General features: G+C 32.1%; 1 protein-coding gene and 1 pseudogene across 1 annotated transcript; both read left to right on the forward strand.

Annotated features, from left to right (window-relative positions):
* The first annotated feature begins 12,741 nt into the window (after positions 1-12,741).
* LOC107962546 (40S ribosomal protein S11) lies at positions 12,742-14,239 on the forward strand. Its single transcript, XM_041115064.1, has 6 exons — positions 12,742-12,893; positions 12,977-13,017; positions 13,123-13,223; positions 13,510-13,654; positions 13,742-13,831; positions 13,949-14,239. The coding sequence occupies exons 1-6, from the start codon at positions 12,882-12,884 to the stop codon at positions 14,037-14,039; spliced, it is 480 nt and encodes a 159-aa protein (XP_040970998.1). The 5' UTR covers positions 12,742-12,881; the 3' UTR covers positions 14,040-14,239.
* A 5,880-nt stretch (positions 14,240-20,119) lies between these two features.
* Positions 20,120-24,425, forward strand: LOC107962545 (probable protein phosphatase 2C 27; annotated as a pseudogene).
* Positions 24,426-24,680: the final 255 nt, after the last annotated feature.

Consider the following 24,680-nt stretch of genomic DNA (forward strand, 5'->3'; position numbering starts at 1 on the left):
AACTTTTTCTAATATCAGCCCATACATATACGCCAATATTCATACTTGACCATCTACACAAAGATCTCATATTAGGCAAAATTTAAATTCCATCACTCAACACAGATATCATATTATTCTTGGAGAACGATTACATTCCTCATAAAGATATTTATACAAATCTACATTCAACAGGCTTTCACACAAATAGATGTTGAATACTTCTCTTAGACAATACGCACAGATGTTACTCTTGGCAGATTCTTATAATAACTGATCTTTTAAGGTGAACTTCTTGCAAATCCTATCTTGGCAGACTCTCATGCTAAATTTGGTAACTATCAGAATACTAGTCAGATCTTGATTCAACCTAGAATACAACTTATTTGGATGAATAATACATTTTAAGTCATCTCAGACAATCTTATTTCATATCATGAGAACGCTTTGATTTGACGGACAACTTATACTTTAGATAACCTTTTTATATACAACGTGAAACACTAAGATTTGGTGAATACCATGGAACGTAAATAACTTCCTTACATAGCGTAGGCAAACTCAAATCCGACGAACACTTATACTACTCATACTTACGAATAAGCCAAATTTCCTGTACCGACGGAACACTATGATGGATTCACCCTTCAGAAATATTGCTAAGAACTCTTTAAGAAATGCCCTTAGGTCATATTCACATTTCACCACAAGACTATCCAAATAAAGATGTTTTCAAACTTATCTAGATCTCTACCACAAAGTCATCTAGTGAAGAAGTCTCCAAACTTACACTATTTCACTACAAAGGCGATTATCCAGATCTCACCTCAAGGGCGTTACAGAATACGCCACATAGGCATCACAAAATATGCCACAAAGGCTTTACAAAACATTACGTGTTTACTGCCTCGACGGACTATCTCAAATGGTGCCTTGGGTTTCTCTTACATGTCGTGCTCTATCAGTCTGGTTTACATTTTACTAGAGGCAACATTATGAGTATTCTCATTGTCGTATAATGCCATGGGTCTCTACCACATAGTCTTACACATATTTTCATATCATGACCTGTCAATCTAGTTAGCAATGTATTTGCCCTACCGAAGGCATTGCAAATGGTTGTGTTACTCATTTAACACAGAACACACTTATATAGATTTATTTACACACTCATAACAACTTATACCACACATCATCTTATTTTTGCAATAACTCATACACCTCATTTGTCATCATGTAATAACCTTACCATACTTCATGCACTTATCAGCTATTAGAGTGGACATCAACATATGAATAACCAAGTATAAATTAATATCCACGATTCAGGTTAGAGACTCACCTGAAACTCACATTTACTATAGCTCGGAGTTCCAAATTCGTCTTTCCCGAACCAGCAGCAATAACTGCTTAAAAGAACATGAGATAACCATTAAAATCTCAGTTACAGACAGTTTACCAGTATAACAATTACATACAACCCCATGCAGGGCCTTCTATTCACTCTCTATTATATTTATGCTTCTTAACATCCTTACTCTTTCAGAATCATAACATACAGAACTGTCAAACTTACTAGGAGGTTGAAATATCCACCGATTACCCCCAAAACCCCAGCTTCCAGTTTAATGAAGAAAAAAATAATATTTTAAGTTTAAAAGAAAGAACCAGAGTGTGGAACAGAAGGAAGAAAACCCTTTGGATGTTCCATTCATACCATATAATATATACTCAATTCCCCTTAGTGGATATTGACAAATGTCAATTGTATACATAAATTGTCTTTTAAATGCCTTACAAAATCTGGAAAAAAATATGAAAAAGAATATAATGTAGATGTTTTTGACCAGTCAATCCATTCAATTGACTCCTAGCCAATCACGTTATAGAACCCACATTGCACAACATTTGAGCAAACTAGGAGTACCATTCCTTTGGCGATAACTCTCATAAGACATGTTCTTAAAGAAGATTTAATCTCCCAAAATTTTCTCATACACTTAGTAGGCGTTTCATACTCAGTCAAAAATCTGAGGTGTACTCTTCGTTTTCCGTACTCTTCCTTTAATTAAAGAATACCTAAAGATGAAATCCTTAGATACTTCTACGGAGGGTACTTTATGCTCCAAAATTTAATTTGTCGGGAGCCTGTAAAATGCCGAACTATGTTACTATAGTGCGCAAAAATAGGTAACCTTCATATATATTCGCCTTCTTTACGGATCCGCCAAATTTGGGGTGTGACAAACATGCTTCAACATCGAGACACCGTTGTTATCAACATTGAGAGAACATTTTGTAATAAATGGTATATGAAATGTGCACCATCTATTTTGATTCAACTTAGAGTCCACATCAAGATGTTCTTGATGTTGAAGTTAACGATATTTTCGTATCGAATCTTTATTGAGTGGAAAATTCCCAACCACCGTCAAACCCTGCTGCTTTGACATGAAACTGACATTCAACTCATCTAACACTAAGGGAACATGTCATGAGAGGATGATGTACCAACCATTGAAACCTATTTTTTTTAAAATATAAAGTGTGATGTTATAAGAAATATAAATGTGATGTTGTAAGAAACCATGAGATTTATTACCTCTTTAGACATAATTTTTTCATGTCAAAATATTTTCATACATAAAATATAGCTTTGTAATTAACATATTTTAAAAAATACCATCACATAGTTCAAATTTACATAAAGTTTTTCCAAATAATTAACAAAAAATATCATTATTAGTTGTTTCTATACAATGAATGAGTTTCACATCCAATTTTAACTCAAATTTTGTCATGATGGAGGCGGAGCTTAAATTGAAGCTTGCTTGTCACCATTATAATCTGTTTCACATGTTGATAGAAAGAAATTAAATTATAAACCTAGGTGGCCTTTTAAGAATAATGATGCAGTGAATGGAGAACTGATGTGTGTATGGGTTTTTCAGATCAAATAGTTGTGTAAACTTCAAATTTGTTAGTGTCACTTATATCCTTGATGTTATAAATGATGAAGGATGCGCATTGTCATAACTAAATCCTTCACCAACGTTAAACGAGGAAAAAGAGAGGTTGGGTCAGTATGACCTAGTTGGGAGCTTCGACGTGTGGCTCCAACTTTGGCTATGGTGGAGAGTTTGCTTAACCATGACCTTACCAATAAGCTTATTAATGGTCAAGTGGTACAAGTTCCCTAACTATTGAATATTCTCCTTCCACATAGAATCGTGTTTGGCCTATCTACAAAAGCCATTGCATATATGCCTCAGAGACTTGGATATTATCATCCTGGATAATTTCCTCATAGATGGAATAATAAGCTCATTAGTCATAAAGAAGAGCCTATTATGCATGCTCAATTAACCTATATTTATCCTACCCTCTTAAATTTATCCTTCGAAGCCTATAGATCACTCAAAATATCTTGCATCAACTCAAACTATCGTTTCTCCCGTTTAAGGTGTTCCTAATTTATAATGTGAAAACAAATGATGAAAACAAATGATAGGCACATAGGCCTTAAATAACACATAGTGCTCTTAGGCTTATCCAAGTAGAACGACAAAAATTGCATTGTCTAAATATAATATCCAAAAAAACTGCAAATATATAAACAATCATTACGATTATATTCATTAGTACATATAACCACTTACATTGGATGATAATACAAAATCAACATACCTCTTAATTGGCTCATCCATTGGTTTCTCATCATATCCAAGTAAGTTTTTTATTTTTTTATTTTTTATTTTACAATAGGTATGATCCAAGTGACATCTAAATCTATTCAAATATTCAATGCAGTAATAATTATAAATATTAGTCATTCAATACATTCTCAGATATTAAATATGACTATATTTTTACCTCAGGCTAAGAAGGGATGGACACTAACCATGACATCCATATATATTATCATGTTTGCAGAAGTAGACAACATTTATTCATTTTATCATTTGGTTCTCGAGTCACCCTACAAAGCTTCCTATACAAATATGCCAATGTTGTTAAACTCCAACTGAATGTATCAACCACATGAAAAGGCTCTAATAAAAGAAGATACATGCAATGTATCTTGTTGCCAAACAACATTCCTCTTACTATCTTTGGCATATCAATCCATCTCCTCCACAATTGCACGTGTTGGAGGGACAAGGACAAAAAGTCTTTCCAACTATATACATTTCACCATTTCTCATCCAATTCTTTCTCCTTCATAAACAACACATGACCCAACAACCAATAACACTCTAATCATGCGTTGATGCTGCTAGCTCCAATTACTATTTACCTATCAGTTTGAAGGTTGGTTATTAAAGTGACATCTTTTAACATTATAGTCGCTTCCCCATATAGAAAATGGAATGTAATAATTTCTTGCCTCCATCTTTCTAACAAGGCGGAAAGTAAATTTGGTATTGTTAAATATGACTCCTATTTTCAGTCAAATTTGAAAAATAGTCTTTCAGTTAAACTCTGTTTACTTGTTTCAATCAAACACTGATTAGTTTAGGTTATTTTATCATTTAATCTATGAATTTAGCCTTTAAATAGGCTCTTTTACTACCTTAGAAAACACACCCATTAGAGATTAGAACTCATAACACATTTAGAGAATTTTGTGTTTACGTTTTGTGGGTTCTTTGTTTTTGGGTTTTCGGGGTTTAGTTTTTATCTCCATCTTTTGTACTCTTCGTTCTTTTGCCATTATAGTAAAATTATCTTTGCCCGTGATTTTTTATCCTCTTTGGAGGGATTTTTCTACGTTAAATTTGTGTGTTTAATTTCTCAATTTATTCTGCTATTTTCTTGTTCGTTACTTAATCGGGTTAAAATCCTAACAAGTGGTATCAAAGTTAGTTCAATTTTCATATATCAGCCCGTTCAGAAATGGCAATAACAAGGTTTGAAATTGAGAAGTTCGATGGTGAGACAAATTTCAATTTGTGGCAAGTTCGGATGATGGCAATTCTAGTTCAATCAGTCTTGAAAAAGGTTGTTATCAGGAAAAAGCCTGAGAATCTAAATAAAACAGAATGGGAAGAGCTTGATGAAAAGGCTTTATCTGCAATCCAGTTGTGCCTCACGAATACGGTATTGCAGGAGGTATTAATGGAAAAGACCTCATCTGCCTTGTGAAAAAGGTTAGAAACTCTTTATGCGACTAAGTCTCTGGCTAACCGTTTAGTATTGAAACAACGTCTATTTACATTTCACATGAACGAATGTGAGCTTCTTAGAAATCACATCAGTCAATTCATTACTCTTTTAAATTATTTAAAGAATGTTGAGGTTCATATTGATGATGAAGATCAGGATATGCTATTATTGTGCTATTTACCCCCTTCATACAAGTCTTTCAGGGAGACCCTGATTTATGGCAGAGACAAACTCTCGTTCGAAGATGTGAAGGGTCATTTGTTGAGTAGAGACAAACTCGACAATGAGCTTCATTTGGATAGCAAGACAGATAGACAAGCTTCCGTTTTGGTAGCATCAAAGAAACGAGATAAAATGTGTCGCTATTGTAAAAAGTTAGGTCACGTCAAAGCAGATTGTTATAAACTGCGAAATAAAAAAGCTGCTGAGAGTAACAAGGAAGATGTAGCTGGTGCTAATTTGGCCGATGAAAATGGGGATGATTTCTTGTCAGTTTCAACAAGTGATAACACCAAGCTCACGTCCAAGTGGATCCTAGATTCAGGATGTTCTTTCCACATGTGTCTCAATAGAGAATGGTTCTCCACATATAGTTCGATTGAAGGTGGAGTTGTGCGCATAGGAAACGATTCATCTAGTAAGGTAATTGGTATTGGTACTGTTAAAATTAAGATGCACGATGGGACGATTAGGACACTTTCAGATGTCAGGTATGTACCTGATTTACGAAAGAATCTCATCTCCTTAAGTATTTTAGACTTGAAAGGATGCAAAATCAACATCGAGTCGAGCAGTATTAAAGTGTCTCGTGGAGCTCTCGTTTTGTTAAAAGGTAAAAGAACCGGTAGCCTTTATATTCTGGAAGGTTATACAGTGACCGGTAAAATCGGACGTCCCTCGTCCATTACGGAGTTGAAGTCAACTTGTTTGGAGCGGAGGCAACTTGGTCATAGGAGGGAAAAATGTATGACTGTTTCGTTGAAGAAAGGTTCTCTTTTGGATGCAAGTTTTGAAAAGTTAGGGCACTATGTTCGTGAAAATCAGACCCGGGTTAGTTTTGATTTGGCAGTGTACAGGTCGAAAGCTAGAAGCCTTCCAGTTTCTAAGCACAAATCCGACTCAGTTAATTCCCTGCATAGTTCAAGATAGGCTCGTGGCGGACTTTGGCAAAGATGGCGTTGTGGAAATATGAGTCAAGGTGGAGATTTGTTAAATATGACTCCTATTTTCAGTCAAATTTGAAAAATAGTCTTTCAGTTAAACTCTGTTTACTTGTTTCAATCAAACACTGATTAGTTTAGATTATTTTATTATTATTTGATCTATGAATTTAGCCTATAAATAGGCTCTTTTACAACCTTAGAAAACACACCCATTAGAGATTAGAACTCATAACACATTTAGAGAATTTTGTGTTTATGTTTTGTGGGTTCTTTGTTTTTGGGTTTTCGGGTTTTAGTTTTTATCTCCATCTTTTGTACTCTTCGTTCTTTTGCCATTATAGTAAAATTATCTTTGCCCGTGGTTTTTTATCCTCTTTGGAGGGATTTTTCCACGTTAAATTTGTGTGTTCAATTTCTCAATTTATTCTGCTATTTTCTTGTTCGTTACTTAATCGAGTTAAAATCCTAACAGGTATCATTTCAAACATTATTATTGTAGATATTGCATATAAACAACACTATTCAAGCAATATTGGATACATCATCCAGCTATGGGAAGTTTAAACTATGTCGAGTACAAACAACTCGATTTCTTTGTTATTCAATAAATCACCAAAAAAATAATTTTACTAAATCTTAAAAATATTTTTGCAAATATAATAAATTTTTTAAAATTGAGTTGAATTTTTTTTCATATTAATGACATGATTTGCTAGGTATTCTTCTTGAAAACTTAAAAGGACAACCCTTTTCTAGAAAAGAATAAAAAATGTCAAGTTTTTGACAAAGTGGGAGATTTAGAGTTTGATTTTCAATAGGAATAAAAAAGGATAAAAGGAGTGAGATATTTATAAGTGAAGACCTCGACATCCATGGATGTCAAAGTCTTAGTATTAAATGAGTTAATTGATCCAATAAATAAATACCATAGTGAAAATTCACTAACTTGAACTTAATATTCATGAATGCCGAAATCCTACACACTATATTTTGCAATACTTTTAGAAAATAATATTTGAGGATATGTTTTTGATAAATAATCAAAATTTTTACTATGGGTGAAAAGGTAAAAAAAAATTAATTTTACAATTATATACCAAATAATATAAATTTAGTCACATCTATTAAGTTGATGAAAAAGGAAAAAGCATAAAAACTTAGTTTGGATTTAAAATTATGTGAATGGGTGAATTAGGGTTACTTTTGAAGTTTAATCTTAAAAACTGTTTTAGAAAATAATTTAAAATTTTAAAGGATTAAATAATTTCTTCGAAATTTAACTGTAAATTAATTTCAGCTGCTGCATTGTCCCATTGTTTTTTTAACTATTGCTTGCTGTAATTTATCAAAAAGTTAAATTGTGTTGTAAATTTTTATACATTGAGGAATTTTTAGATTTAGCCTTTATATTTATATATTTAAAATTTTAGAAATTAATTTTTTCAATTTTTTTAAATTTCAGTCTAGTCATTAAAATTATAAGTATTTTCTATTAAATTTACTGACTTAGATTTTGATTAAGATGCCCTCATATGATATGTCATATGAATGACATGATATAAACATAATAAGTTGATAAATTTCAACAGAAACTATTAACGATGTTAGTAACTGAGCTAAGATTTTTAAATTAAAAAAATTAGGAAGATTGAATTTTAACTTTTAAATTATATGGATTAAATCTTAAATTTTATATAAAAGAGGGACTAACAACAAATTTTAACCAAAAGAAAAAGAAAAAATTGCTATCTTTAAACAACAGGTGGAAGCACTGAGGAGATGACGTGTAAAATTGAGCAAGCGCAGATATTGGAGGGACGGTGGGCGGTTGATGACTATCCTTAAACCACAAATTACACTTTTTGGCATATTATTGACGCTGATGCCTGTTGCCTTAACCCTTTTCAATTTTCATTCACAATCTTACACATTTCTTTCACTTTCGCCTTAAATTTCATATTTTATGTATAATGTTATATACCTTATAAAAACGAAAGCTATGTCTTCATTAAATAATTAAAATGTTTTTACGACTTTGATAAAGAAATGCATGGGTTTCAACTTTCAACTTCACAATTATTTTAGTATTCAACGTTGAATTTTTTTTTGTTTTTATATTGTATTTTGAACTTTTTTTTATTAGTCCCTAAACTTCATAATTATTTTTACATTAAAGCTAGAACTTTTTTGTTCAAGTTAGTCCTTCATGTTTCCTTAAAAGAAAGTTTAACCCAAAAAAAGTTTAGACCAATTTGGAAACAATTGCAAGTTTAGGAACTAACTTAGATCCTCCAAAATGTTCAAACTTTAATGTGAGAGCAATTACCTAATTCAGGTCCCAAAAAATGCATTAACCCATTTTAATTTTAATAGACATCAATGTCCTAATAATAAAATACACTAATTTTTTTTCTCTTAATGTTGTTTTGTGATTCATAAAATAATCTTTTTGTGTTCATGACTACTCCTCCCGATAATGTCAATTTTAGAATTTCAACCTAAATTTTGTTCTTGAGAATACAATGTAATGTACCCTAAAATGTATCTAAAAACAAGATAATAAAATATTTATGGGTAAGCTACACCCAAGGTTACTAAACTATTAGTAAGTTTACGTTTTGGTCACTCAACTTTAAAAAAAGTTACAAAATAGTCATTAAATTATTCGAAAGTTTTCATTTAAGTCACTGAATCGTTAAAATTGTTGTTATATGACATTCTTTATTTGCACTGCTGCACCAATCAAAAGCTTTTCCAAAGTTCACTTTTGTTTCATGAAACAATTTTAAACATTACAAATCTGCAAACCAAAATCCAAACAACTTTTTTCTCCAACCTCTAACATTGGCTGTCAAATTGACTTGAATTTAAAGTAAGTTCTTCTACTCATTGATTGGTACTGATCTACTATACTATACCGATCGTCAAATCGTTGCTTAGAGCTCACTAGCTAGATCATTTTTTTAAAAAACTTAATATCTTAGTGACTTAAATAATAAAAAATAACATTTGAATAGTTCAGTGTCCATTTTGTAACTTTCTAAAGTTGAGTGGCTAAAACGGAAACTTGCTAATAATTCAGTGACCTTGGATGGAATTTACCCAATATTTATAACAATATATAATCGTTTATTTCACTTGAAGTTGGAGGCACATCAAAACAAAAGACGACAGAGGAGAAAGAGGTAATTGATTAGGTGATAGCAGGAAGATGCAGGGCCATAGGCATGATCAACCAATCCACCAAGCCCATCACTCACACGTAGCGCCACCTCATGTACCACACCCAGCGCCACCGAATGTATCAAATCACCCGCCCCCAGGGCCGCCACCTCCACAGCCTTCATATGTACCAGCGGGTCCTGATCCACCTTCAGTGCCTGCATATGCACCACCAGGTCCTCCTCCTCCACATCACCACCATGGTCCACCACTACCTTCTGTGCCCGCATATGCACCACCTGGTCCTCTTCCATCACGCCCCCAATTCCCCCCTCGGCCACCTCAGGAGCAAGGCTGCTGTGTGATAATATAAGTAAGATTTGCAAATGTAGTTGATGTTGACATTAATTAAATAAAGTAGTGTTAATTTTACTAAGTTGGGATTCAAATATTATTTAGATAGAATCGGCTTTGTTGTTCATATTTGTATGTATGGTAATGGTAATGGTAGCTTCATCAAGCCCTTCTCCTGTGGCATTTTTATGGTATCTTGGTCTTAATAAAATGAATTATAATTAGTATGGTATTGCTTCCATTTTTATACTGCTTTATATCGATTCATCCGATTGTATTGTATTGATAACATTTTGATTTTTTTTTCATTTTTGCGTTTTGATTTTCAAGCCAATTTCATATATATACATATATATATATATATATATTTATCATTTTAATGTTGTTTTATATAAACTTGAAATATTCCTTCTTTTTTGTATAATAGCAAAAACAAGAAGACAAAAACAAAAATATAATTATTGAGAACCTAAACTATTGTAGGGCCAACTATAGGATGATGCGTATGTTTGTGATGCCATTTTGGCCACTTGTTCCACTCAATATATACGTTAACGAGTGTGGAGCGGATGTTTTTGTAGTTTATGAAAGTTTTAATTTGGAGTTTTTATGTTTTCTAAATTTTAAAAGTTTAGATAATATTAAATTTACTAAATTAAATTATGTTATTTCTAAAATTTAATGGGACAAACATATTATTATATGTATAATATTATGTGAGGTTGTTATTTTTATATATTATTTATTAGAAAACTAGTTAATAGATTAATGATTGTTATTTATATCAATACTAAAATTTCAAAAGTCGAAAAGTATAAGGATTTAAAATAATTTAATTAAAGAATATGAGCAAACCCATAATTGCATGTACAGTACAAAATTAGTAATTAAATTTCACTAAATGAACTTAACTAATACTATTTGGGTTATGACTAAAATTCTAAACTTTAAAAAGTACAAAATTAAAATTGATTAAATTAAAATATAAAGACTGAATTTGAAAACCTCACAAAATATAAGGATTAATAGCCGAATTTATTCTATATCCTCGTTTAGAGGTTGAAGCTCCACGGCACTATGATTGAATAAGTTGCGCAGGTGTAGGAAAATATGACATTATTTCCACATGGAATTCCATATAGTCCAAAGAACACAACTGTAGAATGGTTATCCTTAAGAGCATTCTTAATAACCTCCCTTCTCAACCATTGTGGTGTCTATTGCACATTGTGGCTGTGTTGCTAGCTGTCGTAGAAGTCTAAATGGTGAGTGCACTCAAAATTTAGCATCATAATTAAGCTAACTTGCAAACAATTCTATTAGAAAAGCCCTTGGATAATATTAACTCATTAGTCATTATAGCCCATACTTCACCTTCTTATTGACTTATTCCAAGAGCCAAGTGTACAAGTGACGATTCTCGTAATGTAGAACCTGTAAATCTTCAACTCCAAATATGTACAATCAAAGTTCAAATCAAAAACCATACAAATTTATATAAAACAATTTGATATAAAAATTGAATATGGTTTTGGTTCAAATAGTAAAATTGAGTTATTAAAAAATGTGATTTGATGGGTTTAAATTTTATGATTCTCATCATATGTATGTATTTTTTTAGATTCGTCGGCATATATAAATACTATCAAAATAATATTTTCTTTTGTAAAAGAATGGGGTTTTGGTCATTTTACACATTAGCGTGTGGTTTTTTTTTTATTTCTCAAGGTATCTACCAGAGCGAACTTAGTAACTAATCATCTGCATTCTATCTCAATTCTCTAATAATGAAACTAAACGAGAATACTTGCCTAAACTATATGATCCTTTCTTGCATGGACCCTACCGCGGAAGAATCAAAAAATGGGGTTCCCCTTTAAGCATAAATCAAACTTATAAAAAAAAAACATGGATCCATTTTGGATAAATAAGATTCATGCTCTACTTCTTACTACTGATTATCACGACCTTGAACAGACACTAGATACGCTCAATATAAAATCATTAGCAACAGAAAAAGAACTCTCTTTATTGACATTGACAGAAGATGAACAGGGAAATATCGATTCCGAGGATCGAGTCAAAATTTTGAAATTTTTATTCAATATAGTTATAACTAATCCCAACAATCAAACAATTAGAAAAAAATCTATTGGAATAAAAGAAATAAGTAGGCCACGAGTTTTAATCTCACAAGTGGAATTAAAATATTTTGGTTAAATTCTAAGATTAATCATTGTATTCTGTAAAAATTGTGCATTTAATTCCTATACTTTAATTTGATAAACATTAATCCTTATACTTTTCAAAATTTAAAATTATGAAACAATTATGACTTTCTTTTTAAATAGAGGAAAATTACACAAATAGTCACCCAACTATAAAAATTTTCATTTTAGGCACTCAAAATAAAAAGTTTACAATTTAAACATCCACATTATATAGTTCGGTCATTTTGGTCACTTTTGTTAAAATCACAAATGGCAAACTGACGTGACAGTTAAAAACCTAGTATAATAACAAATTTAGCCTTTAACTTGTACATACTAGAACAATTTAGTCATAATTTTAACAAATTAACTCTCAAAATTTTTAAATATTCTCAATTTGATCCTAATTCTAAAAAATTCAAAGAAATATATAAAAATACACGAATAATTTAAATATATATAATAAATTAAATATATATATTAAAAATAAAAAATGCCTCTTCCTCTCATGTCTTTTTAACTGCCACATCAGCTTTTGGTTTGTGATTTTAACGGAAGTGATCAAAATGACCTAACTATGTAATGTAGGTGCTTATATTGCAAACTTTTTTATTTTGTCTGCCTAAAATGAAAATATTTAATAGTTGGGTGACTATCTGTACAATTTAACCAATAATTTATCCAAATAATGTAAATGTGGAGGCCCATTTTGATAAGCTGAACCAAACTCATCCATTACGAAAGCGGATCTATTAGTTAGCTTAGGGTTTTCCCACAGCAAGCGAATCTCTTTCATTTGCCCGCACTAGCAGCAGCAGCGCCACACTCTTCACAGTGCTGATCAACCATGGCGGAGCAGGTGCACCCGCCTATCTACTCGCTCTCCCTTTTTCACTCTTTTATCTTCTTTGCTTCTCATTTTTTTTCTTCTTTTGATTGCAGACCGAGAAGGCATTTCTAAAGCAACCCAAAGTGTTTTTAAGGTAATCTTAATAATAAACCATGAAAAATCTCTCACTTTTGTAATTTTTTCGGATTTGGGTTTTTTGGAGTTTGGGTGGGTTTTAATGATATTGTTTCTATTTCAGCTCCAAGAAATCTGGGAAAGGGAAGAGACCAGGAAAGGGAGGAAACCGCTTCTGGAAGAGCATTGGTTTGGGCTTCAAAACCCCTCGTGAAGCTACTGAAGGTAGGTTTGTATTTGTTCTTTTTAAATGTGTTTAGGGTGGTATGGATGGTCAATTTATGCAAAATCTATTTAAGCTTTGAATGTTCTACCTAGAAACTAGTATCATGTTTATTTATAATTGCTGTATTTATATTATGCACACTCAAATTATATATATGTTTCAGTGTTCTGTATGGGAAATAAAAATGATTTAATTGATTAACACCTAAGGGAGGACTATGTAGAATGTATTTCTATGCATTGAGGGTTCAGTCAAATAATGTTTTTGCATATTTGATTTCTAAAGGAACCTACATCGACAAGAAATGCCCATTCACCGGCACTGTTTCCATCAGGGGTCGCATTTTAGCCGGTACTTGCCATAGTGCCAAGATGATAAGGACAATCATTGTTCGACGGAATTACCTACATTATATCAAGAAATACCAAAGGCATGATCCAGCTTCATTCCGCTGTACTTTTCCATAAAGTTTCTTATGATTTTTATTGTTGGAAGAAACTTATTTTTCCTTTTTCAGGTACGAGAAGAGACATTCAAATATCCCTGCACATATTTCTCCATGCTTCCGTGTGAAGGAAGGAGATCATGTCATTATCGGGCAATGCAGGTTAAACCCCTAAACCGAATGACTTTATATGTTAGTGTCTATGAATGTAATTGTTTTTACAGCTAGTTTGTTGGTGATTTAGGTTGTTTGTAATTTGCGTGTATTTTCTAATTTCAGGCCGTTGTCAAAGACTGTGAGGTTCAATGTTTTGAAAGTGATTCCTGCTGGATCTTCTGGTGGAGGGAAGAAAGCTTTTACTGGAATGTAAGGTGTAACTGTTTTCAATCATAGTTCGGGTTGTAGGAACATAAGGAGAAGACATTAAAATCCCTGAACTGCCTCTAGATATGAAGAACCTGGGACTATTAGATGTTTTTATGTTTTTGTTTTTCCTTTCCTATTACTTGTTATGTTTGGATTTGTCTTGTTATGACAACTGGAATTTTGAAGGTATCCCCTATTCTAGTATGATCCTGTTCTCTGAAGAATCACTCTGATCACTTACTTAGATTATGTATGAAATTTCTGGAGACATTCTGTAAATTGGCGAGGGGCATCCATTGTGCAAATGTATGGTGAAAATATCACAAACCCCCCGTACTATACTTTGGATTGCATTTTAGCCTGTCTACTAAAAAATTGGCGAATTAGCCTTGTTGATGAGTGAGCAAAACTGCTCTTCCATTAAATTTAGTGTTTATACACAAGGAACAATAACAAATTTAGCTCTCAATCTTTACATATTTTTTGTTGAAAGTAGCTTAGAAATTTTTGAAACTAATAAGGTTAAAGGGTAAAAAGACTATTTTTTTAAAACTGGACTGGTGGTCAAACCGTTCAGGTCATATGTTTTCATGTCCAACTTTTTCGTTTAAAAAATATTAAAAATTTAAAATTTAAAAAGATGAAAAAACAAAAACGATTCAACCGGTTCAATTGTCTATTCAATTGGTTTTTAGCTAGTTTAGTTGATTTTTAGTCAATTTAATTGGTTTGTATTGGTTCCTTGTTTAATCGGTTTAAAGCTTTTTTGCAGATTGGTTCTTTGACTTGTTCTTTGTCTATTCAGTTTAATTGGCTCGTTCGATATGATTTAAACAATAATACAAAAAAAGTTTTAGTAATAAATTAAAAAAATCAAATAGATCATTTTAAAATTTTTAAAAAAATTATAAAAATAAAGTTAAATAACAATACTAACATTGGCAATAAAATGGTAGGGGTTAATTTTTTATAAAAAAAATCTTATACTTACTAAATTTTAATAAATTCGAAATTGTTATTTTTGAATTGGTAGGTATGATAGAGTGAGGGGAATATGTTGAGGCCATTGTGTAAATTTTATTGTTTTTAGGAAAGTTAATATGTAATTTTATTTTTATTAATTTAAAATTTTAAAGATTTAAATTAAAAAATTTACAATTTAGAGTACTTGATATCTTGCCAACTTTTAACTAGGCCCTTGACTTTAGGTATTAATAAAAAAAATGTTAGCGTGCAAATATAAAATACAAACCTACATTTAAAAGTTTAAGCACCATGAAATTCACATTTCTTTTATAAATTAACCACCGTGGAGTCTCCCTTTTTAAGTACCTAACCTTCGCTTATTGAAAATCTTTTAAAAGAAAAAAAAAATAGGTAGCTAACCTTTAGGGATTGGAAAATTACAGATTATGTCCACTCTCTTCCCCTTTAGACTTTTACTGTTTTACTTTTAAGATAATATTAAAAATGAGGGAAAATTAAAGGTTTTTTATACTATACTATTTGCCTGTCATCCCTTTTCAATTCTTAAATTAGAGAAGAAATACGTTTAAAAGTACTCGAATTCTTGTCCTCTCGATTGCTATAATAATAACTGTACAAAACATATTTTTCTTTAAAATTATTTTAAATTTAATAAAAAACGGGGAAATCGACTTTTGAAAATAAAATATGGAGTCGCCACTGATCTTTCTATTTTGGTGTGATCGGATCACCTAAAGATTTGGTTATTTTAATAAAACATTTTGGTTTACTAAAACAACGATTTTGGTCTACGAACTTTTGAGAAAAACGGGTTCGGGAGTCGGTTATGCATGAGGAAGGATTAGCACCCTTACTACGCCCAAAATTGGTACCAAATCGATTAAATACTGTCCTTATGTCTAAGATTTAAAAATGTTTTTGAAATGTCGTTCCCTTTTTTATAATATTTGAATAACCCGAGTTGGTCATCAAAATTCTCTTGCTTAAGAGGAATATAGCACCACATCCAGCACGATAGAACATGATCCTTTATGCCCTCGAAAACATGACAAATTTTGACTTCCAAAAATTTATACGTTGAAAACCGTAAAAGGATGCCCAATTATTTAGTCCAACGAGAAAATCGAAACCCAGCACAGTAGGGCACGACTCCTCGAATTTCTAGATGTCAGACATTGCCTTATTTTAGAATTTAGAGAGTATGAGTAAAATTCTAAAGGAATCTTCGATCATTTTGGACAAACAGGAAATCGCTACCCAGCACAATAGGGCACGATTCCCCGAATTGCCAAACATCGAATATTACCTTCGTTTTGAAGAGTTTTTAGAAAATATAAGTGAAATTCAAAAGGGACCTTCGATTATTTTGAACAAACGAGAAATTGCAACCCAGCACGTTAGGGCACGATTCCGCGAATTGCCAAATATCGAACATCGCCTTCGTTTTGAAAGGTTTTTAAATGAATAATTATAAAACTAGCTTAAAAACGTGTTAACTTTACTTAAAATAAAACGAAACTAATTTTAAAGATTTGGACCTTATAAAACCACATTTCGCAAACCAAGTGGAAAACGATGATATGGGATAATGGACACGTATGAGATACGATCAACTAACAAACTAATAATTAAGCAAGGCTAATCTAAAAAAATATAACCCAATTACAATAATGCATGGAGAATAATTAATGTGGTAACATATAAAAATGAGCAACCATGATGTAGCAAATATACAAGAAATATCGTGAACATAATTAACACAGAGATACCAATCGATATAGGGTCAACACGACACAAAAATAATGGACTAAAAATGATGGACTAACAGTCAAATAATATATGCTAGAGTTTGAAATAATTTATAAAAGAAAAATTAAGAATATATACATAAAAAAATCTAATAGATGTTACAAAAACATTTGGATCAAATAAAACACTAAATATTTAACCATAAAACATTTATTTAAAGTTGGTAATATCCCTACAATAAGAATAATCTATATAATACATAAGATGTGAAAGGATAATGGGTATAAAGCATGTACCTATATGTATATATACACGTGTGAGTGAATTTTGAAGCAATTATATACAAAAATAACATGGAATTAAAATATGAATTATATAAAAAAATTGGATTGATTTTATCATAAATTATATATATATGTATATAAATAAACTAGAAATAATTGCTTGTAAAAAATACCATAGGAACGTACTCAAGATTGAATTATTTTTATTATAAATTATGATGGACTTAAAAGCATGCTTATGTACAAAGAAGGCTATGTATATAAAATGTAGGTTTGATAATGTATGCAAATCAAAAAACATGAACTAATGTAAATGAATATAAAATAACTTAAATTTTATGTAAAACATATATACAAAGCATATTTGAATAGCAAAAATATATATTAAAATATATGGATTTAATAATATATAGATCAAACATAGGCATCGATAAATATATATACACTTGCATAACGATAATTTAAAAGATATGTTATAAGAACTATGTAATATAATATAAGAATAAGTTTAAAGGAAATTACGTGTATATAAAATAATATAATATTAATAATATGCATGAAATAAAAATAACTTTGCTGTAAAATATGTATATTCATACCTATATAATTGTGTATATATATAAAAAAATATGATTACCGAAATTACAATAGACAAGTAAGTAAACGATGCAAATGATACCATTCATACAAATAAATAAACACGAATAAAAACATGAAATGAATTTAAAAAGAAGCCCAATTGAAATCAAATTAAAACAAAGAGGATAGTTTAAATGAAGTAACTTGTTCAAATAAAAAGGACCAGCGCGCAACACATGCGAATGCGCAGGGACCAAGTCTGGAAATAACCCAGACCCCCAAAACGCAACGCTGGAGTTCGGACCAAAGTGCAAATGCACGCAAGATTACAGGGCAATTTTTGAAAAAAAATAAATGCGAATATAGGCCGATTTGAATGCCGCGCGAAAGAATAAGGACCTATATTGGAAATATCCCCTTATCGTAAAAACGCGCGGATCCCAGGGGTGAAGAGCCGGATCGGGTCGGGTATGCTGAAACGGTGTCGTTTCAAGGCTACCAATGCATGCCTTAAACTACGCCGTTTCATGTTGTCAATTAATAAAGAGAAAAAAAAAACCTAAGACCTAAATATTTCAACAAACTGAAAAGGGGAAAATGAAAGGGAGAGAGGGAAACGATGCCCACAACGCCTCGGTCTTAGCCGATTTCGGTGTTCATCGGCGCTTAATGCCTTCGCCTCCGCCGTGGCACCAGTCCGAAACCTCTCAAAACGCAGGTAAGTTTTCTCCTCCTTTATTTTGCTAAAATTTTTATCTACCAAAGCAAAGAGAAAAATGAAAATAAAACCCAAAAAGGAGAGTATGAATCGAAGAACCACCTTTGATCTTTCTGACTATTGTTTCAAACGTTTGCGTTCGTATTGATTTCTTTTTGCGTAATCTCTGTGAACGTAACCTTACAAAGGATGAAATCCTTTGGCTTTATAGCCGAAAGGAAAGAAAGGAAAATCAATAAAATAAAAAAAATACAATATTTCCATTTGTTTGTATTTGCTGCTATTGCTTGTTTGTTTTTTGCAGGTACGGGTGTGCTGGCGCTCGGATACGGAGGCTTGGGCGTGGCGTCGCTGTTGAGGCGCTGGCATCGTACGGAGGCATTGTCCGGTTGCGGCGCAAGCATTAGGCTAGGGTTTTTTGCCTGCTTTAAATTTTGGGCCACTTGGGCCTATTGTATTTGGGCTCGGGTTTGTTTGTAAATGGGCTGATGGACTGTTAAAGGCTGGACTATTATAATGTTTTTTATTGCAATAATTTTGATTTATGCTTGTACGGGCCTGGGCTAAATTGGCCCATTACAATAACAACACCAATTAAGTTAAGATTCAATCATTTGAAAAATTAAAAATTATACATTCTATACACAAATTTGAAGGAGAATGAATTCCAAGTGTTTGAATTTTTTTATTGGAAATTGATGGTATGGGTTAATTGAACACTAATTTAGTTATGAAATTACTAAAATACCTTTCTATATATAAATTAAGTTATACTTTTACGAGGGTATTTTTATTATTTTGTGTAAAAAATCAATAAAAATTTAATCATAATGAGATTTAAACTTAAAATAACATGTATAATAAACAATTAGCTTAACCATTGTAACTAAGCATCAATTAATTTTTATTTCAATTTTAATAAATATATTTGTTCATCCACATCATTGGTTTACCGTAAATCTAGTATATATGTATGATTTGTTTAATAAATAATATACAATTAAGGGATAAATTTCGAATTTGCACATAAATCTTGATCCATCATAATGTGATGCACAAACTTTTCTTTGGCACAATTATGCCCATTTAATTAAAAATTTTAAAATTTAATTACACACGTTTTGGAAGAAAAATCTAAAAAATTTTCTATTAGTAAGCTTAATCTTTTGTATAATGCAATAAGAAATTATAAAATAGTACATTATTAAAAATAATAATAACTTATAAAAATTAAATCAAAATTAAAATTACACGTAGATGTTGGGTTTGTTTAAATATTTAAATACTAATATAAAATTTCTTTTCACAATTAACACATGTTTTTATTATATTAATTAATTTTATTAGATTCATTGATTATATCCTTGTTCATATAAAGTTTAATAAATATTTCAAAAATAGAAGAAAAAGAAAACCTAACCCCCATACCAACCAAACACAAGTAATTTTCAGCCACACTTTGGTACGAAATTATGGAATTGTTACTTTGTCAACATTATAATAACTGATTGATTATTATGTTACGTATGTTGAATGCAGTAATAAAATATTTTATATATTTTTTAAAAATTTAAATTTAAATTTTAAAGAAAACGTTATTAAAAGCACAGTGGATATTGGAACTTAAACAATAAAATATACATTTAAATAAAAGAATAATAAACGCTGCGGAGTCATCAACATCAATGGTGGGAACTGAATTCACACCTGTAAAATAATTATCGGCAATATAATAAGGAATATGTTATTTATTTATTTTTTTGGTTTTTTTTTTGGGGGGGGGGTGGCTCCTGGAACCAAATGCAATATATTGTAAAGAAATTCTGTCCAGTCCATTATTTTTCAGCGGATTCTTTCTCTCTCTTAGTTTTCTTGGTTAACCTGGATACGCCTAACAACTTGCTCAGAAGCTGAAACAGGAAAAATACAAAACCAAAAAAGCTCTCACTCAGAAATTACCCTTTCTTTTGCTTATCAACCATCATGCGTGTTAAAGATAAAGAGCAGGTCACCCCAGAAATAGACGACCTTGATGACAACTACTACACTAAAACGTCTTGCTCTTTGCTTTCTTGGGGTGATTTCTTGTGTACACAGATGGAGAATTGGTCTCTTAAACACTCTCCTCTACATGTAGACGTCGTCAGTGGCAGCAATAGAGTTAGTATCCTAACTTCCATTTCTTGTAATCATTTGAAAAAGGAATAGTTGCTTTTGATGACAATTTCTTTTTTATATTTCTGGTTTTGGTGCTTTTTTTTTCCTTTCTGAAGTTGAGAAATTTGTTGATTGAATTGTATATGTGTTCTTGGTTTCTCAAAAGACTGTTGCTTTGATGACAGTTTCTTCTTATTCTATTCTGGCCTCTGGGTTCTGGTTCTTTCTGCTTTTAAGTTGAGAATTTTGTTGCTATTATTGTAATTTTGTTATAGCCAATTTCAATTCTTTGTGATATGGACCTTGGAGAATTACACCCCAAAAGCAAGCTATTGGACCGGAAGAAGCTAGGTGCATATAAACCCCACAAAGGAATCCCATACTCTCTATATGGAAATCAAGTCTCATACCTTGCAGTTAGGCACATAATAATCCATCATGCACCACAAGCCCTGTATGGCTTATTTTGCATTGACTTATCCGAGCCTTGGGCGAAAACTGCAATGCCAACACCACCAGCTGTGCTACATGATTTACCCCAAAAAGTAGTTATTAGGGTGGAAGAGATAAACCCGACAAAGAAATTCCATACTTGACTTATTGCAAGTAGGCATATAACATTTTCTTCCGTGTATATATGTACTTCGATCATCACTCATTAGTCATAATTTCATTTTTGATGGATTATCAAAGTTCCATCAGCTACTTATATTCAGTTTTGTGTCAGATTCATAATCATGTATTCGTAGTTGCAAATTTTGTTATATTCAATTTTGATCAGAAGTGGATCTGATAATGTTAGGACAAAGAGGAAGTGACTTCTTTTGACACTCTAACCTATAAAATCATATAAGGTATGTTGTTTGTGTTTGGTTATGGTACCAATTCAACACACATGTAAATTAGATTTCTTGTTCTTCCTTTTATTAAAGGACTATTAATATTGATTTTATATGGCCAAAGATCTCTTTAGCGTAAAAAAAGTTCTTATTGGTTGTAGATACAAGGATGTAGCTAGATGTTGCATGAAGGGTACGCCCTTGCCAGCTTATGATCTGCCTTTGTTCCTAAAATTTTCGAATATTGAATATATACGCACTGATATTTACTAGGAAGATAGTTGAAGTATGTTCAGAATTCAGCTTTATATTCTTTGGTCAATGGAATTGGTGAGCATGCTATTACACTATTATTATATGTTTACGGCTTCCTTATCTTTTAACCTCATCCGTGGTGCCTCCTGCTGGTGCAATCATTTTCAGAATTGTGTGCAAAGCAGTTATAATTTCTATAGTGCTATCAAATTTTGTAGAATCAACACCTTCATATCTTATGCAGTTGTATCCAGACAGGACTAAGTTCATTTATACATTATAGCTCCCTTGACAATGCTTCTTCATGTTTCTTTTATGGCATTTTTTTGATGGTCTCCTTATTTGTATTTCGTTCAGCTGGAAAGTATTTCTGAGGATTCAGTTACCACAGAAAGACAAACTGACCTGTTAACAAATTTTATCCCCACTCTTCGGTCAGGTGAGTGGTCTGACATTGGGGGTCGTCCCTATATGGAGGATGCTCATATATGCATTGCAGACTTAGCTAAGAATTTTGGTTGTGATTTAGTGAGTGAAGAAGCTATTTCCTTCTACGGTGTAAGTTCATAAGCTATCCCTTTTTCTTCTATATATTGGCATGTTGAACTTTCCAATATCCCTGCCTCTAATACTATTTTCTTCTTATGTATTTGTGGTTATTTTAGAATACGGAGATAAATTAAACATTCTTGTTCAACTCTTTGATCTAGGAATAAACATGAGTTACTTTCACGACACTGATGTAATTGGAAAGACAAACATGCTTTGTCATCTCTAACAAATGACTCGAACTTGAAAGTTACTGCAGCTTCTGTTCTTAACATTAGCTGTCTTAAAAGTTGCATTTGAATGAATCTGAAAATGATATAATCCTGAATTTAGTGTTCCTGAACACAATTATAACATCTTTTCTTAGCATATAAACTTGGCATGAATCAAGTCAATGGTCAGTTTAATCTTTTCAGCTTTGGAGCCATCAAACGCTGGTGGTATTAGACTCGAACTTGAAAGTTACTGCAGCTTCTGTTCTTAACATTAGCTGTCTTAAAAGTTGCATTTGAATGAATCTGAAAATGATATAATCCTAAATTTAGTGTTCCTGAACACAATTATAACATCTTTTCTTAGCATATAAACTTAGCATGAATCAAGTCAATGGTCAGTTTAATCTTTTCAGCTTTGGAGCCATCAAACGCTAGTGGTATTGTCTTCTTTATGGGTTATGTTCTTAGATTAGCTGTATAGTCTACACAAAGCAAGGATATACAGAAGTGATGCATGTTGAATTTGATGCAGAATTGTTAAAAGGGAAAAAAGAAGAAGATACAAGGCAGTATTTAACACTCTTGTTGGAGACCTTCTTTACTTATTTTCTATTTAAAAATGGCCTCTAACTGAATAGCTATCTGTTAGATTAGAGCTCATTCTTGCAGCCAAAACTAGTGCACGGGAATCACATTAAATATACCATAAGAGAGAAATAGGCTCCCAGGAATTACATAAATATTCTCTTTATTGACATAAAAGGAGCAGGTTTTTGATGGGCACGGAGGAAAGGATGCATCTCATTTTGTCCGTGATCATTTGCCTAGAGTTATTGTTGAGGATGTTGATTTTCCCTTGGAACTTGAGAAAGCGGTCACAGGTCATTCATGGAGACTGATGCTGCATTTGCAAAGTCATGCTCTCTCGAATCTTCACTGGCTTCTGGCACTACTGTTCTCACTGCAATGATATTTGGGAGGTAAGCACTTCCAAAGCTTTTTTGGCTGGAAAAAACAACTATAAAATGAAGATAGACATTGAGAGAGGTTACATTAGAGAATTTGATGCATTTGAATTTGGCGAAGTGAATGAAGTTGAGATTTCTAGTGTGTAAAATCTGGACACTTTCTAATTTGTTTCTACTATATGTTAGAATCAACTTTTATGGTTTTTTCTTTGCTTGAAAGGAATATCTTATCTTTTACAGGTCTTTACTTGTGGCAAATGCTGGGGATTCTAGGGCGGTACTGTCATGGCATGGAAGAGCTATAGAGATGTCAAAGGATCATAGGCCCTGTTGCATGAAAGAGAGAAGGCGAATCGAGGCTCTGGGTGGATTCGTTGATGATGGTTATCTGAATGGTCAACTAGGGGTCACCCGAGCATTAGGTGATTGGCACATTGAAGGTATGAAGGAAACCGGTGAGAGAATTGGCCCCCTAAGTGCTGAACCAGAACTCAAAATGATAACACTGACTAAGGAAGATGAGTTTTTGATCATCGGTAGTGATGCAATATGGGACGTTTTTACCAGTCAAAATGCCATAGACTTCACAAGGCGGCGGCTCCAGGAGCACAATGATGTCAAATTATGTTGCAAAGAAATAGTTGAAGAAGCAATAAAAAGAGGAGCAACAGACAATTTGACCGTTGTTGTGGTGTGTTTTCACTTGGAGCCACCTCAACCTTCTGTCAGACAAAGGGGAACAGTCAGGAGAAGCATTTCTGCTGAGGGGCTTCAGAGTCTAAAATGCCTCTTAGAAGGATAGAACTCTATTACATTTGTTTACACTCAATACATGGTAGGTACACAAAGGAGACAACTAGTTAATGATGAACATTCACCAATAGAACAAAAGAAAACTTGAAAGAATCAAATTATGGAACTAGGGTTCAGAATTTGGTAGATTTTATTTCCTGATCATTCTTATTGGCCTCAAATGAAGCTTTGGATAATTTGATGAACAGAATCGATTTGTCTGCTAGGCAGAGTTGACTATAAACAGAAATAAATCTGTTATTGTACTATTTTCTAAAGAAGATATATTCTTTGCAAACATTTGTCATCTTCTTGATTGTCCTAGCATTGAACTTTTGACAGTTTAATTGCCATCCTTTTGGGTATCCTCTGTTTCTTACCAAAGAAGATAGTCTTACCTGTTTGAGCTAAAGATGGCTCCTGAATGGATCTTCCTGTAGCTTGTTGAGTATATCTGGGATGCAAGTAATAATTTTGGACCTATTTGTGTTGTTCTGCATACAATACTAATACGGAATATATAGACACACATATATATATAACAATACAACGC

This window comes from Gossypium hirsutum, chromosome A06, assembly GCF_007990345.1.
Source record: "Gossypium hirsutum isolate 1008001.06 chromosome A06, Gossypium_hirsutum_v2.1, whole genome shotgun sequence".
Lineage (NCBI taxonomy): Eukaryota > Viridiplantae > Streptophyta > Magnoliopsida > Malvales > Malvaceae > Gossypium > Gossypium hirsutum.